General features: G+C 54.1%; 2 protein-coding genes across 6 annotated transcripts in view; one reads left to right on the top strand and one right to left on the bottom strand.

Moving 5' to 3' along the window:
* ABL2 (ABL proto-oncogene 2, non-receptor tyrosine kinase) overlaps positions 1-4,189 on the top strand; it is a 44,184-nt gene extending 39,995 nt beyond the window's left edge. For 3 of the 4 annotated variants that reach the window (XM_027658403.1, XM_027658404.1, XM_027658406.1), the window contains exon 11: positions 118-4,189. In XM_027658403.1, the coding sequence (XP_027514204.1) occupies positions 118-1,814 (1,697 nt within the window). In that variant the 3' untranslated portion in view covers positions 1,815-4,189. The remainder of the gene's footprint in view (positions 1-117) is intronic. The other variant, XM_027658405.1, reaches the window with a different exon arrangement.
* Positions 4,190-6,716: 2,527 nt separating this feature from the next.
* On the bottom strand, positions 6,717-16,245 carry TOR3A (torsin family 3 member A). Of its 2 annotated transcripts, XM_027658417.1 has the most exons (8): positions 16,181-16,245; positions 13,678-15,781; positions 13,191-13,304; positions 12,276-12,541; positions 11,493-11,668; positions 9,305-9,429; positions 8,584-8,841; positions 6,717-8,089 (listed from the first exon to the last, which is right to left on the bottom strand). In XM_027658417.1, exons 2-7 carry the CDS (start codon positions 13,994-13,996, stop codon positions 8,591-8,593), a joined length of 1,251 nt encoding a protein of 416 aa, XP_027514218.1. In that variant the 5' UTR covers positions 13,997-15,781; positions 16,181-16,245; the 3' UTR covers positions 6,717-8,089; positions 8,584-8,590. The 2 variants fall into 2 exon arrangements, with proteins under 2 accessions (XP_027514218.1, XP_027514217.1); XM_027658416.1 differs by having other exon boundaries at positions 6,717-8,841.
* Positions 16,246-16,271: the final 26 nt, after the last annotated feature.

Raw genomic sequence — 16,271 nt, 5'->3', positions numbered from 1 at the left:
GTCTATCTCTGCAGCAGCTGGGCAGGTAAATACCCCAGGTGCATAAAGCCCACTGCAGGACAGGGAGCTGGAAATGGAAATAGATGTTGTGGATTCACACCTGTTTCTTCTGCCCAGGTTTCATCCGAAGCACACAGCCAACAACTGGGTCTCCTGCGCTGCCCCGCAAGCAGAGGGACAAGTCACCCAGCAGCCTGCTGGAGGATGCCAAAGAGACCACGTTCACCAGGGACAGAAAAGGCGGCTTCTTCAGCTCCTTTATGAAGAAGAGGAACGCTCCCACGCCTCCCAAGCGCAGCAGCTCCTTCCGGGAGATGGAGAACCAGCCCCATAAGAAATACGAGCTGACGGGTAACTTTTCCTCTGTTGCTTCCTTGCAGCACGTGGACGGGTTCTCCTTTGCTCCCACGCAGCAGGACACGAGCCTGGCACCCCCCAAGTGCTATGGAGGGGGCTTTGTGCAGAGGACCTTCTACAACGATGATGGCACAGGGCCCAGCAGCGGTGGGGGCCTGAGCACCAGCGGAGGGTGGTCGGGCATCACTGGTTTCTTTACACCACGCTTGATTAAAAAGACACTGGGTTTACGAGCAGGAAAACCCACTGGCAGTGAAGAAGCTTCAAAGCCTTTTCCAAGGTCAAACTCTACATCTTCCATGTCCTCAGGGCTTCCAGAACAGGATAGGATGGCAATGACCCTTCCCAGAAATTCCCAGAGGTCAAAAATTCAGCTGGAACGGACTGTGTCCACCTCCTCTCAGCCCGATGAGAGCACGGGGAGGGCCAATGACCTGCTTCCCAAAAGGTTTGAAGAAGGCCCTGCTTTGACCAGAGAGAGACCAAAAGCAAAACTCTTGCCAAGGGGTGCCACAGCACTCCCCTTCCGAACTCCCTCCACACTGGAAGAAAAGGAGGGTGCAGGGCTAGCAGCAGCTCCTAAGGGAAAAGAAAAAAACAGTGGCCCACGACAGGGGGCCCTTGAGGATGGCGAGAGGCCGGGGTGGTCATCTCCAGGCAAGGCTGCAGCAATACTTCCAACCACTCATAACCACAAAGTGCCAGTCCTAATCTCACCCACTCTAAAACACACTCCAGCAGACGTGCAGCTCATTGGCACAGACTCTCAGGGTAATAAATTTAAGCTCTTATCTGAGCATCAGGTCACTTCTTCTGGCGACAGGGACCGGCCCAGACGGGTAAAACCAAAGTGTGCTCCACCTCCACCACCAGTGATGAGGCTCCTCCAGCAGCCGGCTGCCTGCTCCGACGCAGCAGAAGAGCTGAGCCCCGTGGCGGGAGCGCAGCACGGACTGGAATCGAGTGAAGGGAGCAAGAAGGCGGCAGCAGCAGCAGCACCTGTTGGTGGAAAATGTGGGAGGCCCATGATGCCTCCACCTCAAGTGCCTCTGTCATCGTCTTCCACCTCCCCAGTGAAAATGGCCAACGGCACGGCCGGCGCGAAGGTGGCGCTGAGAAAGACCAAACAGGCAGCTGAGAAAATCCCCGCAGACAAGATCAGCAAGGAGGCGCTGCTGGAGTGCGCGGATCTGCTCTCCAGTGCCATCGCCGAGCCCACCCCCAACAGCCAGCTGGTGGACACGGGGCACCAGCTGCTGGATTACTGCTCAGGCTACGTGGACTGCATCCCGCACACCCGCAACAAATTCGCCTTCCGGGAGGCCGTGAGCAAACTGGAACTCAGCCTGCAGGAGCTGCAGGTGTCCTCGACAGCTGCCGGCGTGCCCGGGGCAAACCCCGTCCTTAATAACTTATTGTCATGTGTCCAAGAAATCAGCGACGTGGTGCAAAGGTAGCTACTGTCCATCTGGGTAAGAGAAACACGCACGGGGAGGGGGGGACTTTTTTTCTGTACTGATGCTTTCAAAAGGAAAGACTGATACTTGAGTATGTGAAGTACCTCAGATCACTGAGTTCTCCTCACGTTTACAGGTTCATCTCAAAGAAATGGGGATGGAGAGGGTAGATTAAAGCAAACATCGAGGATCTGTCCCCACCTAATCAGGCTGATCTGCTCGGTGTGGCAAGGAAAGGCAGTTCCTTGCTCCTCCCTTGGAGAGGCAGGAGAACCGATGGCAGGTTCTCGCTCTGGGAAGGATGGTTGATGTGACAGCCAGAGTACTGGGGTGGCTGCAGGCTGCTCTGCTGTACAGATCCTGCCCTGTCTGCACTCACGGGTGCTTTGCTCTCCCAACAAGGCAAAGGAAAAGCACTGGGGCTCCACTGGTACCAACGGCCGAGCAGTCGGAGCCGGAGGGGCTCCCGAGGGAGGGTCACGTGCAGTTGGGGGGAAGGTCTAATGCACTGACAGTGTTCAGAGCTGCTGGAGGTGGATGCACTAGCCTGGATGGCTTAACTTCCACAGCACTGTTGCTGCTGTAATGAGAACTGCAAAGTTAGTTAATATATGAAACTATCCCTTTTCCCTCCTGTCCACCTCATCCACCACGTTCTCATCATCATTGTGTCGGAAGCGTCAGGGATGCTGGGCAGACTTACCACTGGAATACCCCCTTCCCCACCACACAGCCTTCACTCACTGATACCTATTTCTAGTGGTCTAGCACGGGTGCTGCTTGATGGTCGTTTTTGAGTAGTTTGGGGCTCTTGCACAACTTGCCAGTGTTGTTGTTGGGGTGGGTGGGTTGTTTCTTTTTTACGCTATAGATTGTTTTTAACTTGTTACCAGGTTGACTCCCCATTTCAGTTTGATCCCCCTGAGGACCCACTGTAGGTCAGGCAGAGTTTCCACCACCCCTGGCTGTTCTCCACATTCCTTTAGCAGTCCCAGCGCTGCAGGGCCAGCTGGAGAGCCAGGAAGTACAGCCTGGCCTGCCCACCACAGGGATTCCCCAGAGCTGTCCCTTCACAGCGCCAGATTCCTGGGATTTGTTCTAGCCCTTACCGGTCTTGCAGGCTTCCAGCTTCCCTGCATCCAAAGGTGACAAAGCATGGCAGCACACAGGGGAAGCACAAGCATCTCTCTATATTTTTTTCCTGTATTTTAAAGGCTAGGCCAGAATCCTGTTCTGTGCTGTAGGGAACATGCATATAAACTGTGCACTCCTCTGCCCGAGAGGTGACAACAGAAGTTATGGCTCTGCCTTGAAGGGCCCCCACTGGGTCTCTGATGCCTTCTCACAGTCCCAAAGTCAGAGCAGCTGAGGGGTTGACATTGTCTCCCTTGGTCCTGGTGCTGTTTGTAGGCTGTTGTGGCCTCACAGAGCTGATCTTCTGTGTCTACGGACAACTTCCCAAGGTGTAGATGTGCTGGCAAGTAGGGAGACCTCGCCTGTTGGTTTGTGAGAGGAAGGACACAGGCCTCATACCTGACTCCAAATAAACATCACCCTGCTGTTCACACTGTTGGTGACAGAGGATCTCGCTTGCTTTGCACCTTAAATCTTTTATTTTTGGCTAAAATGCTCTTTAAACTTGTTTTCAAAGTGTGACTGTGCTGCTTTTAGAGTGGAGCAATTGGAGTGGAGCTGGGGCCAGGTGTGACTTTGGAAGGTGAGCACTTCCACTGCTGTCTAGAAGCATAACCCTGTTGGTGCTGGGGAGGCTGGGCTGTCTTAGTGGGTGTCCCTGCTTTTCCCACAGAGCACAGTGAAACAGGAACCTTGAAAAATCTTTAGAAATGGGCTGGTGTCTGATAATCCTCCTTTTATTCCTGGTCTGTGGCAAACAACGTTGTGTCACGGTGTGTGGAGGCACAGCAGAGGAGCAGCATGTAACATACAATTGGACCACATGAGCTTCTCTGGCCAAGTGAAATGAGGGGGCACAAAAAGAACCAAGCAGCCCTTTGTGCTGTCCAGTTCTGCATCAGGATCCAGCGTGCCCAGGATCCCCTGGGGGCTCTTCCACAGCCACACTCAGCTGAGCACCAAACCCTTTATCTTGTAGACTTTACTGAGGGCTTTTGTGGTTTACCTTATCTCTTTCAGTCATCTTTATGGAAGGTGTGCATCCAAACTACCTGCCTTTGGAAAGGTGATCTGCAAAGGGAAGGCTGCTTGTGGCATTGCTTCACACGGCCTGTCAAACAATCAGAAGGATTTAGAAGGTAGGGGAGGTTTCTTTGGGGCAGAAGGGCAGGTCTTGCTTGCCCTGGCAGACAATCATCTGCTGTAGTGTCATCGTTGTACTGCTGCTCAGCCAAGGACAAAGGGGCTCAAACTGAAGAGATTCCTAGGGGAAAGATATATTAACCACAACATTTTAAGGCTTAGTCCAGTTCTGATGAGTATTTTTTAAGAAGCCTTTTCTTTTCCTGAATGCCAGTCTTCCAGAAAAGCTCCAGCAAAAGTGAGAGAATAGCAATATGGAATTTCTAACTACTAGAAATCTCCTCTTGCAGCCCTTTCAGAAGAAACCAGCTGTGTCCCAACAAAGCACTGGTTCCTCTCCACTGGCCATCCCCACTTCCTTTCAGATGCCACCTTGGTTTCTTCTTCCCCCACAGAAGAGATGGGCAGTGGGCCAGGGCAGCATCCGACTGCTTTTCCAGAGTCACAGAATGGCTGAGGTTGGAGGGACCTTCGGAGATCACCTGGTCCAACCCCCCTGCCCAAGCAGGGCCACCCAGAGCCACTGCCCAGGACAAGGTCCAGGCAGCTTTTGAGTATCTCCAAGAATGGAGACTCCACAACCTGAGTGCCCAACACAGGAGCCATTCAGTGCTGATCCCTCCTGTGGTGGAAAAACATGGGAATTTGCCTGTTGTCACTCCCATGGAGAGCATTTTCTCTGCTCTTACCTATCATTGTATGTCAGGTAGGTAGGTGGTGGCAGAGGTAGTGCTGACCTGACAGCAGGTTCTTTCCCTCTAAATAAGAGGCTGCAGAATTGCTCTTGCTTCTCCTGCCCCACAGTGTTTTATTCCCAAACTGCCATCTGGCAGGATAGCACAAGGATGCTGTCTGGGGAAGCTGGTTCTGCTGTAAATCACTGTCCAGCTGTTCTTCCTTCCACAGCTGCTCCTGAAATTGTTCCCTCTCCTTTAGCCAGGCATGGCTTTCTCTTCAGCCTTAAAGGTCTCCACTGTGGCCAGTTCTCTGCTTTCAGCCTTGCAAAGGATCCTACGGGTGGTAACACTGTTACTTGTCCCAGCTGAGCGCGCTTCTTGCTCCACTGTTTGGGGCAGGGGACAAGGCATGGATCCTGTTGTTTCCTCTCCCCAGTACTGTCAGGCAGCCATGGGGGCACGGACACTGTCACAGCTGAGCTCTCTCACTTGCACTAGTATGGGCTGCAATTTAAGTCATTGTCTTTGCAACACGGGTGGCACCACGTCAGACCCAGTAATGCCAAGCACAGTGTGTGCTCACAGAGTGAGCTCAGTGGGGCACTTTCTCTTCCTACCACTGTGGGAATTAGCTGACTCACAGGTGCAATTCTCTGTTCTTCCTGCACTGTACACCCTTTTTGATCCCTAAGCAGTGCACTCGATTTAATCATGTTCTTCGTTAGCGTGGACAGGGGTGAGGCTGAGCCAAGAGTCTGGGTGTGGGACTGCACCAAATTTAGCCACTGGGAAAGGGGAATTGAAAGGAGCAGCGTTGCTGGTGCAGAACACAACAGGGAGGGAGGGCTGTCCTTGTCCCCCTCACACAGGATGTTCCTCCTGAGCACCACTGGCCTCGTGTCAGTGACACACAGCCCAATACGTGCATGTTGACATCCACCACGTGGGTTTATGCAGGAGTTATGGGGCAGACCATGCTCTGTGGGCAGCAGGAACTAAACCCCACAGCAAGGGGGGGGACACAGAGCAGCCCCTCCCTACCAGGCAGGGGGAGAATGAGGGGTGGGAGGGGTTACACTGTGCAGCCACAGAGCAATCCCTGGCATCCCACCACTTACCTGAGGCAGGCTTTGGCTCCGGGGCATCCGTAGCTGTGACAAGCACCAACAGCTCCAGAAGATGGTTGTTGCAGAGCCCACAGGCTGCTGTCTCCTCTTGTAGCACACTCAGCCCAGCCCGGCTGCTGATGGGGAGCTGGCAGGTACTGAAAGGTGGTGACTGCAGCAAACATGGAAACCTCCACCAGCACTGTCCTGCACTGGTGGCACTGGGATCATGCTGCAGTTCCCTGGAGTGTAGAACAAGCCCCTCAGCCCATTCCCTGGAGGCAGGTAACGAGAGTTTCTGGGACAACTGAGCAATGTCTGTACCAAAGGAGGTCGTTCTCCCCGTGTGTCTGTTGTGAGGCCGATGGGCTCAGCACGGCACGTTGGTTGTATCGGTAGTGAACTCGTTGAGGGCAGGAATGAATTAAAATTGAACACGTTAATCACCAATCACTCTACCAGTGTTGTCAACTGGTCTTGTTTTTTAATTGTTATTGTAATATATTTTGGTTGGTTTTCTAATTTAATTCTCTCACTATTGTCTGACTGTGAACTGCGAACAGTGTTAAACTTGATGTAAATAAGGCCCTTGGAAGGGCCTCTTTGCCTGTCGTTCCACAAAGTTTTGCCAATTTGCATTTTATTTTAAATAAAGGTTGCAATATTTTATTGGCAAAAACCACTTGAGTAGATGCTGCCTTTTTTTTTTTTCCTTAGGTGATATTTGAAGCTGCTCAGTCCTAACCTAAAGTTTGCTAACTGTGTAGGAAAGAGAAGATTGTTGTAAGCCTGTTTTAAAAAGAGAATTTGATTCTGCCAGATTGAAAAAAAAAAACCCAAACAAAAAAACCCACAGTATCTTTATTTATGTCATTGAAACCACACAGCATTGCCACGGCATGGTCAGAGAACGGCTCTGGCTGTTGGGGTTGTGTAATCAAAGCTCCCTCAACTGTGACACGCACACATGACCGGCAGACAGGTCTTGCATCACCCTCGTTAGTGACACCATCACCACAGCAAGAGCTGCTCAACATGCCAACCTCACACCAGTGAGACATTCACTCTGACTTCCTGCCACCCCAGGCAGTGTCAGCCTAACCCAGACAGCTGGAGGCTTTTTTATATTTAAAAAAGAATCCCAGGTTATCCTGGCTTTACTCAACCTTCTGAGCAACTAACCTTCAACTAACAACCTGCTAAACTTTCTGCTCAGGTGATAAAACACAACCCAAGTTGTGTCCTGTGGGACAGCATCCTCCCTTCTCAAAGTGCCATTCCAGGATTCTGATGTTTCCCAGATTTTTGACACCTGTGATTAAGAGATTAACCATAAACCAAGTGTCAGAAATGCCTGATCACACACACAGGCAACAACCCTAAGGTCCACTCCAGACAAGAGCTAAGTTTAAGCCAAGTAGGAAAGCAGCTGGCTCATCCTCCTGCCTTGGACTATGAAGCCTCCTAAGATAACGGAGCCAGCGTGCCCAGAGGGAAACACGGACTCAAAGTCTGCAGGACTCGTAAGTGAGTCTGGTCAATCTTTTCCCAGAGGTCGTGCTGCTCATTCACTGGCACCACAAAGCAGGTCAAAGCTTAAAACAGACCAAAGGTCCCCCGTGGGAGTGACTGGGAAGCCAAGCATGTGCTGCTTCACTCACTGCCAGCACAGCTCTGTTGGAAGGGAGTTTTGACCCAGAGGTCACAAAGTGATTCCTGTAACACTGTTGAAATTTTTTGGAGCTGCTGTAACACACTTATCACCTGGCGAGTACCCAGACAGCAAACAGGCCCTTGTAATGGTAATAATAATGCTGATACCAGCCAAAAAAACACAGCATGAAACATAAGAGAAAAATGAAGAACAAAGGAAAAAACCCAAGCTTCCTGCATCCGTGAAATCACGGATTCACCTACAGCCTGTTCCTTCAGCCCCCATCCTGCTCACCCGGTCCTTTTCCCCTGGCAGAGGAATTCTCTCCCCTTTTTCATTTTGCAGTAAAGCAAAAGGGCCCTTCACCAAACTGCTTAGAAAATGATTGCAGCAGAAGTTCCCCTCATCCCTGCACTGCTTCCGTACAACAGAAGACTCCAATGAGAGATGGACACTCCGAGGTGAGAAGTTATGGATTTGGCATCTCCAGAGGAGATTATTCAGTCCTCTTCTCCATGCACAAACATGATCCTGGTCTGCGTGTCCCTGAGCAGCAAACACCTTGGGAAGGCACGAGAGCAACAGAGGGAAAAATTTAATTCCAGCAAAACAGTTCTGTGTGATCTTGTGAAGTGACAGAACTGGGGACAGGGACGAGGACGTGGCTTCTGCTGCACTGTCTGAACAGGACCAGCCTGTCCCAGGCCTGCCTTCACCACATGGCAGCAAACCAAGAACTTGGATATTCCCAGTCTCCACTCACATGAAACAGCATTTGTCAGCACAACCCAATCTCCCCTTCAGGCCACTGCCACCTAAAAGAGACTTAAAACACCAGACAGACTCCAAACACAGCCAAGCACAGGCTGTCCCCACGTCCCAGGAGTAAAGCTGGGTGGGATGCAACTCCTTCCCTGCAACAGCCCTTGGAGTAAGGAGGGATTGAGTCTCTGTCCCCATGCAAGTGCCTGGCTGGGTCACCTGTGTGCCCAACCTTGTGCAAGGGGAGCAGCTCCCAGAGTGCAGAACCACCTCCACCACATATGTAGTCCCACCTGGTGTTCAAGGAAGAAAGTAATTGATGCGCTGGGGCACAGATTTGCAGCCCTGTGCAGAGAAGAGCTTCTCCTCTTTGGGGACAAACACCATCATCCTGGCCACCTCGTCCAGGGTGGCCTCGGAGTAGGGAAGTCCCCGGGCCAGGAAGGCGTCCCGCGCGCAGAGCTTCACGTGGTGGAACTCCAGGGGCAGGAATGGCACCAGGAAGTCAATGAGGTTCTCTCTGAGGAGGTGGCTGTGGGCATAACTGTTCTCTGGAATGGAACACAAGACAAAAACTCAGAAGCTTCACCTGAGAGCATCACCCCTCTGCAAGGCAAGGCTTGGCTCCGAGGGGCTCATCCCGCCCTGTGTTTGTGGGAGAGAAACACCCACTTGTACAGATCTGGTCAGCACTTGGCCTGAGCACAGTGTGTCCCTACAGCTCATGCCAAGAGATACCTGAAGCCCCAGAGAAGCCTTGGGCTGCCTCTCCCTGGCCATTTTTGGGGCTCAAGGGGGCCCAGGAGGGCTCTCACCTCCCTCCTCACGTGCTCTCTGTCACAGCAGTGCTGTGCTCACGGGGCCCAAGGGGCTCACGTTGCCAATAACCCCCTGGTTGGGGGTGGAGTGAAGGCTTGTTCCCAGTGCCCAGCCCTGTGTGGCACACACTGGATGGGAGGTGCAGAGGGACAAGTTTGCAAGCAGAACAACCCCCAGCATGCCACAAGCTCTCACCTGCAGGCTCCTGCAGCTCCAGCCGCAGCCGCTGCTCCAGGAACTCCATGGAGATCTCCTCCCGGGCCCGGCCGGCTCGCCAGAAGTCCAGGGCGACCTCATTGATGGTGTTTCCACCGAGATTGCTGTGGACACAGAGGGAAGTCACTCGAGTGTGGCCCCAGAGGTGAACTGCCGAGAGCTGCCAGCAGGCCCCCTACAGCCAGGCCCCAGCACCTCTGTTAGCAACGGATGATTCACTGTCTAGGATCAGCACATGGACCCAGCCTTCTTCCCAAGGAGCCCCTTTCCATAGGCACTGATACAGTTGTTTGCCATCCTGCCAGCTCAGACCCGGGGGCAGCAGAATTCTCCATCTCCCTCAGTCCCCTCTCCTGGCTTGGGAAGCCACTGACCTCACAGGTGGCACTTTGACCCACACTGAACCGCCAACAAACCACCAATGAAAGTCCAAGTTAAAGGGCAGAGCACACAGAGGAGGCCCACTGGAAGCAAAGGCAGGGATTCAGGCAGCAGCCCAGGAGTTGGCAAAGCATCCCCTGCCCTGGGATAAAGCAGCAGCAGTCTCCATATAAGGACTCCTCTGGAGACCCACCTTAGGGGCAGCTCTGCCCTGGGGATGAGAAGTCCTGACAGCTGTTGAGGGTCGCAGGGCAGCCCCTCACCCTGAGAAGCAGGTCCAGGTCAGGCTGGTGAGGGGTTTGCTCCCAGCCCTGAGTGCCCCAGTTAACTGGAGATACTGGGAACCACTGGTATATGATGGAAGCAGCAGCTGGCTGCAGAGCTTGTGTGGGTGGGAGGCAGGGAGGCTGTGGGAGACACAGACCTTGCACACATCCTTTCCTCTCATGTCAGAGGCTCTGGAGCCCAAATGGAGGGGAGGCAAAATTAAAAAGCCAACACTGTTCCCCACCCCCTGCTGCCTTGTTAGGGGCAGAAGAGTTTGTACTGATCTTGCTCCCAACCCAGAACACAGGAGAAACAGCCCCCTTTGACTGAGGACAGGCAGCCAGTCCCATCCTATCCTCAACTCCCACACCTGGTCAAAGCTGCAGGACCATGCCAGTGTCCACGGGAGCCCTGGAGCAGAGCCCACCCTCCTACAACAGGTCAGTATGACAGTGACCACACTGCCACCAGGGATGATGAAACCCCTGGGATTACACACTGCTGCAGTTCAAGGCCCCCTGCTCCCACTGCTTGGTGGCACGAGGGCGGTGACGTGTCCATTCCTGACCTTCCTGGCTTTGCCAAGCAGGACACGAGGTCAGCCCAGTGCAGCCAACAGCAGCAGGGCAGGACCTGCCCTTTCACCACGGCTCCTGCCAGAGCCCCACGCAGAGGGAACTGGAACAGGGTCAGTTCCACAGGCACTGGGCACACAGACAGTTCCTCCACAGGCAGGGAAACCTCCCCAGGGAACCACCAAGCTTGGGGGTTAGAGCACTTGTCTGGATGGTGGGGGGTGGAGGAGTGCTCTGCCCACCTCCAGGCAGTGGGAACAGCTCCTGCCAGAGCCAAGCTGCAGGTTGCTATTCCAAAATTCGAGGCAGCCCAAGAAGCTGGTCATTCCATGGCATTCCTCAGAGGCTACTTTAGACAGGTGCCTGCCTCACATCTTGGCTCTGGGATGTCCCACTTCTCCCTCCAGTTGCATCCCACCTAGGCTCGGGTCAGGGACAGCACTGGGGTGCGCACGTGCCTGAGTCCCTTCTCCCTTTGGATGGGAAAGGAACCAAGTAAAGCACAGGATGTGCTGATGCCAGGATCAGCCCTCACAGCATCTCCACCAGCAGCCATGTCCAGGCAGTGGGAACTCCCCATCTCCCAGCAGAGCACAGGAACTTCCCACCAAGACCTGCAGCCCCAGCTCTGCCCCCTGCAGTGTCACATCTGCTCAGCTGGGCAGGGTGGCACCATGTTGACTCTCACTCTGCTTCCTTGTCTCAAAGCCCAGACGCTGGCTCAGGTGTCCCAGCTCAGCTGGACCTCAGCTCCTCCTACAAGTGCCCTGCTCCCAGGGTGGACACCCAGCATCAGCAGGCAAAACTGACCACAGAGGCAACCACCTTGTGGGAACAAGACATCTGTCCCCTCCCCTGCAGCCTGGGCCCTTCATATTGCACACCTCAAGGGATTAATTCCATCACTTACTTCCTCCCCATCCCTCTGGGGGCCCAGAAATCACCTGAGGAAGAGGAAGATGGCTCTCTGTTGGTCTGCCTGGCCCTCGTGTCCGTAGGGAGCCATGAAGGGCCTGATGGCATCCAGGAGGCTGGAATGCAGCTTCTCGGCCTCGTCGAAGATGAAGAGGGACTGCCTGCAGAGCTGCAGGGTCTCGCTGAGCTGCCTCTGCAGCTGGGCCTGTGGAGCAGGGACAGGGCTCAGGAGCCCCTGGGACTGAGCCAGGATGCCACGGGATAACCTTGCCTGGCAGCTAACAAACAGCTGATCCCTCGTCCCCGGGACAGGGAAGAGAACAGGGAGAGCAAAGGCAGGAAAACGAGTGAGGCATAAAAATAGTTTAATAAGTGAAGGAAAGAGGAAAGAAAGAAATGAAGTGGTGCAAAGGCAGCCACCCACACTTGCCACAAACAGACCGGTGCCCAGTCAGTCTCTGAGCAATGGCTTCCTGCCCCAAACCCCCTTCCCTCGCAGTTTTTGTTGGTGAGCACAACAGTAAATCACATGGAATATCCCTCTGGTCACCTCTCTGGTGTGCCCCTTCCCAACTTCTTGTGCACTCCCAGCCTAACTGACTCCAAGGACAGAGTGGGAGAAGGGGAAAGCCTTGAAGTCTGTGCAAGCACTGCTCACCTGCACCCAGAACACTGGTGTGTATCAACACTTTCACTCACAGTCCCAAATTTCACGGCATTGTGTGGGCTGCCGTGAAGGAAACGAACTCCATCCCATCCCATCCTGGCACACTGAACCATCCCCACGGACACACTGTGTTGTTGGCTCTCACCTTGTAGGAGTCCAGGTACTTGTGGTGGGGGAAGTGGAGGAGGGAGATGAACACCCTGACGCAGTCGCTCCTCAGCCCATCCCGGTACAGGTGACTGGCCACCATCCGGGCCACAAAGTTCTTCCCAGTGCCAGACCAGCCATGGAAGGACAGGACCAGCGCCTTCTCAGGCTGTGGGCTCTGCAGGAATCCCTGCACTGCCCGAACAACCACTTCTTTGGCCAAGTGCTGCCCGTGGAGCTGCTCACTGAGGTCTGCCTCTAGCCCTGCACAGAGAGAGCAGCAGCTCAGCCTTAAATTGCCAGCCCAGCTGCTGCAGGTGGGAATAAGGAGACAAAATGGGGCAGGGCTGCTTGGCCAAGAGGAGTCTGAAGGGGCAATAAAGCCACAGGCTGCCCGTGCCCTGCCTGCATCAGTCTCTGGCCCCAGAAAGACACAAATTTTCCACTGACTCCTTTTTTCCTTCAGGAAGAGGTGGAGGTGTTTGGCAGCTGTGGAGAGCACCGATGCCCAAAGGCCCTCCTGAGCTTCCAGCAGAGGGTTTGGATACCAGGAGTCTCAGGGACAGCAGAACACAATGACACCTGCTCATGGCTAACACACAGGTCTGGGTGTACCCTCCCAACCTGGAGCAGGGTCCCAGGCCAGTTTGGATCTCCCTACATATGCTTGGGAGTTCGGGGATGCAGGCAGAGCTCACGGCAAACTGGAGCAGGTACACTGCAGAGCAAGGGACAAAGGCTCTCTAGTCTCAGAACTACAAATAAGTAATGGGACACAGGACTCAGCTCAGCCCCTCGCCCTCCCACAGCTCAGCACCCTGCTCAGAAATGCCATTCACTTACATCACTTGCTAAAATACACTTCTTATTAAAGAACAAAACAAAGAAACAACAAAGCCAACACAGCCCCTACCTGTGATGTTGTTGACTATCCTGCAGTCTCCTGTCTCGCAGCACTTGCCAAAGGTGCAGTACCAGGCAGAGAGGATCTCCAGGTAATCCTGGCCCACCAGAGGTAAGCTCCAGCCTGGAAAAGGCAGCAGGGTCTGAGCAGAGATGTTCCAGCAAGTTGCTTTTTTGCCTTTTGAGTAGACACCCAGCTGAACCCTGTGAAGGGCAGCCCTCTCCCAAGTGAAGGGACTCAGCCCTGGCTGCGGGGAGGGACAATCAGCTCGGAACAGGCAGCACCTGGTTCGAGCTGGCACCGAGAGCCCAACAGGTGCAAGACATGATTGTGGCAACCCGGGGTACACTGAGGAGGGAGATGCCCAGGGCAGTGACCCTCGGGAAGGAAAAGGCAGCATCACAGGAGCTGGGGGCACAGACCCCCGTGCTGGGTGTTTGGACGTGGTGCTCATTCTGGGGCACGGGAGAGGGAGAGAACGGAGGAAGGTGCTTACCTGGGCTGGGACTGGGCTCTTTTTGTTCCTCCTTCTCCTCCTCGCAGCCCTCCTTCCACACCTTGCACGCCAGGTACTGCCAGTACTGCTTGGAGAGGGCACCCACGGCTCCCAAGTGCTTCTTCACAGCCTCGTACCCCTCGAAGCTCGCCCTGCCCCGCGGAGCCCCCTCCCCACCGTGTCCCTGCCGCTCTGCCCACGTCGCCCGTGGCGGTGGCGGTGTCCCCGGGCTGCCCGAGCCCCCCAGCAGCAGCAGCACCACCAGGACGCAGCAGCTCAGCCCCAGCCCAGCCGGGGGCCCGTCCTGGCCCACGGCCATGGCTCGGGGATCCCGTGGGATGGGAGCTGACCCTGCCTGGCTCTGCGGGATCTGCCCGCGGGCTCCCGGCCTCCCTCCAGCCGTGACCTCACTTCCCGTCCGCGATGGGCGGCGCTGCCCAAACGCGGCGGGGCGGGGTCAGCACCGCCAGCACCCCAAAACCCGCCCGGGCACAGCCACCGGGACACCCCAAAACCCGGCACCAGGACACCCCAAAACTCGCCCGGGCACAGCCACCGGGACACCCCAAAACTCGGCACCAGGACACCCCAAAACCCGCCCGGGCACAGCCACCGGGACACCCCAAAACCCGGCCCCGGCCGGAGCCACTGGCACCCTCCGGTCCCTGCTCCGCGCCAGGGTTGGACTCCGGCCCCTCCTCAGCTCCGGCCAACCCTGGCCGGGAGGGGCGGGAGCTTGAGAGATGCCCAGGGAACCTCCCGGGCACCGCTACCAGCCTGGTTTCACAGAGTATCTGTTTCTGATTGCACAGAATATTCCGAGTTGGAAGGGACCCCACAAGGATCATCGAGTCCAACTCAGGCTGCTCCCACAGAGCTGCAGCACCGGCAAATAAGTGGCTGAGGAAGGCAAATAATCTGGTTTTTAAGTAGCCCAAGGGCTCAGCCGAAGTTTTGCTGCCACAGACGCAAGGCACAGCGGTAGTTGTTCATTAGAGTCATTTCCAAGGGGATACCAAAATAACGGGCATAAACGAGGGAGCAGGAGGCAGTGGGTGAGTCAGCCCGGCAGCACAAGGAGCTACACTGGGCTGTTTGTTCCTGCTGGGCTCCAAGTTCTGTTCAGGAATTAGATCAGAGCTCTGGGACAGGTACAACTCACGGCCACCACCAAGCTCATCACCAACATCCAGCTTCCTCCTGCCAGTTTCTCCAACCATTGGTAAACCCCTTCTTGTACAGGGAAGCAGAACTGCTTCCTTAGGGCTGACTGTGCTCTGGCAGGGGATCCTGGAATCCCATGCAGTCCCTGGCTTTCATTTTGTTAATGTATACTCACACACACTTGGCCGTGGGAGGAAGATAAAAAGTGGATAAACCCCATAAAACTTGCATTTTATCTTAAGCTGTACCCATTGCTGGCTTACTGTAAGAAACTGAGGCCTCCACAATTACTGAGCAGCAGGACAAGGTCATCCACAACTTATCCTAACTGAGACAAGGCCAGGATGCTTTGGAAATGGAAAGGATTTCAAGGGTATCCCATATGCTCAGAAAAATAAAAATAAGAGGGATAATAAATGCAATTCATCCAGCCTGGAAATTCCCTGGTACCAGTGGATGGGAAGGGGGGTGCAGCCCAGGCATGGAATGCATCACCATCTACAGGTGGCTGCAAATATTACACAATGGCATTCAAAATACTGGGATTAACAAAACTGCCCCCTCCAGGTTCAAAAATAGGCTACAATCTGAACACCAGCTGCAGTAACTTAAACAGAACTAGAACCAGTGCAGCATACTAAAAAAAAAAAATAAAAAAAAATTAAACTTGCTGTAGCCATAGCAAATTAAACTGCTGCCAGCCTTCCTGAAAACTAGTTGAAGCACCTGAACTGAAGAATTTATGTACATTTATAAAAAAATTCATAGCTGTAACATTCAAACTCTGACCTCCCAGGGTAAGTGCTTTAGCTGAAGAGAGCTTATCAAAAAAGAAAATTATGAAAGATAAACTGACTGTCCAACACTGCTCCAGCTCCATGGTACCAGGGAATAACTCCTGGGATGTCAGCCTAGCCCAAGTGCTGCACATCGTTAAGAGCTAGAAGGGAAAATAAAACCAGTTGTTCAACAGGCCCTGGCACAGGTTGCCCAGAGAAGCTGTGGCTGCCCCATCCCTGGAAGGGTTAAAGGCCAGGTTGGACAGGGCTAGGAGCAACCTGGGATACTGGGAGGGGGTGGAACAAGATGATCTTCAAACCACTCCAAGAGTCTATGATCCTGTTTGACCTGCCCCTGCAGGTAACAAGGCACTGAAGTGTTGTGGGGGCAGGAATTACCCTCCTTGAGTAATTCAATTCCCTTTGTGGGGCCTCAGGGAAGAGATTATCCCCCTATTAGAAGGGATGCTGCAGGAGTCTGGAGGAGATCCTAGAGCACTGTGCTAGAGCTCTTACCTAGAGCTCTTACCTGCCTTGGGAAGGATGGGGTTAGGAAGCACCTGGATTTTTTGATTCCTCTGCTGGAACCCTCACTATAGTATTTGCTCATCTTCAGCTGAGTCTGGCAGAAGAAGCAGCTGCAGGGACCTG

Source organism: Corapipo altera, unplaced genomic scaffold (assembly GCF_003945725.1).
Source record: "Corapipo altera isolate COAL_440 unplaced genomic scaffold, ASM394572v1 79, whole genome shotgun sequence".
Classification (NCBI taxonomy): Eukaryota; Metazoa; Chordata; class Aves; order Passeriformes; family Pipridae; genus Corapipo; species Corapipo altera.
The sequence above is the reverse complement of the archived record's forward strand: the minus strand, read 5'-3'. Positions and strand labels throughout refer to the sequence as shown.

Bases quoted from the DNA above. Each gene is read 5' to 3' on its own strand.
- TOR3A (XM_027658416.1), bottom strand. From the start codon at position 13,996: ATGGCCGTGGGCCAGGACGGGCCCCCGGCTGGGCTGGGGCTGAGCTGC. The intron at 11,669-12,275 runs GTGAGAGCCAAC...CCTGCTCCACAG, and splicing joins AGTACCTGGACTCCTACAAG to GCCCAGCTGCAGAGGCAGCT. The intron at 8,842-9,304 runs GTGAGAGCTTGT...GTTCCATTCCAG, and splicing joins GGAGCTGCAGGAGCCTGCAG to AGAACAGTTATGCCCACAGC.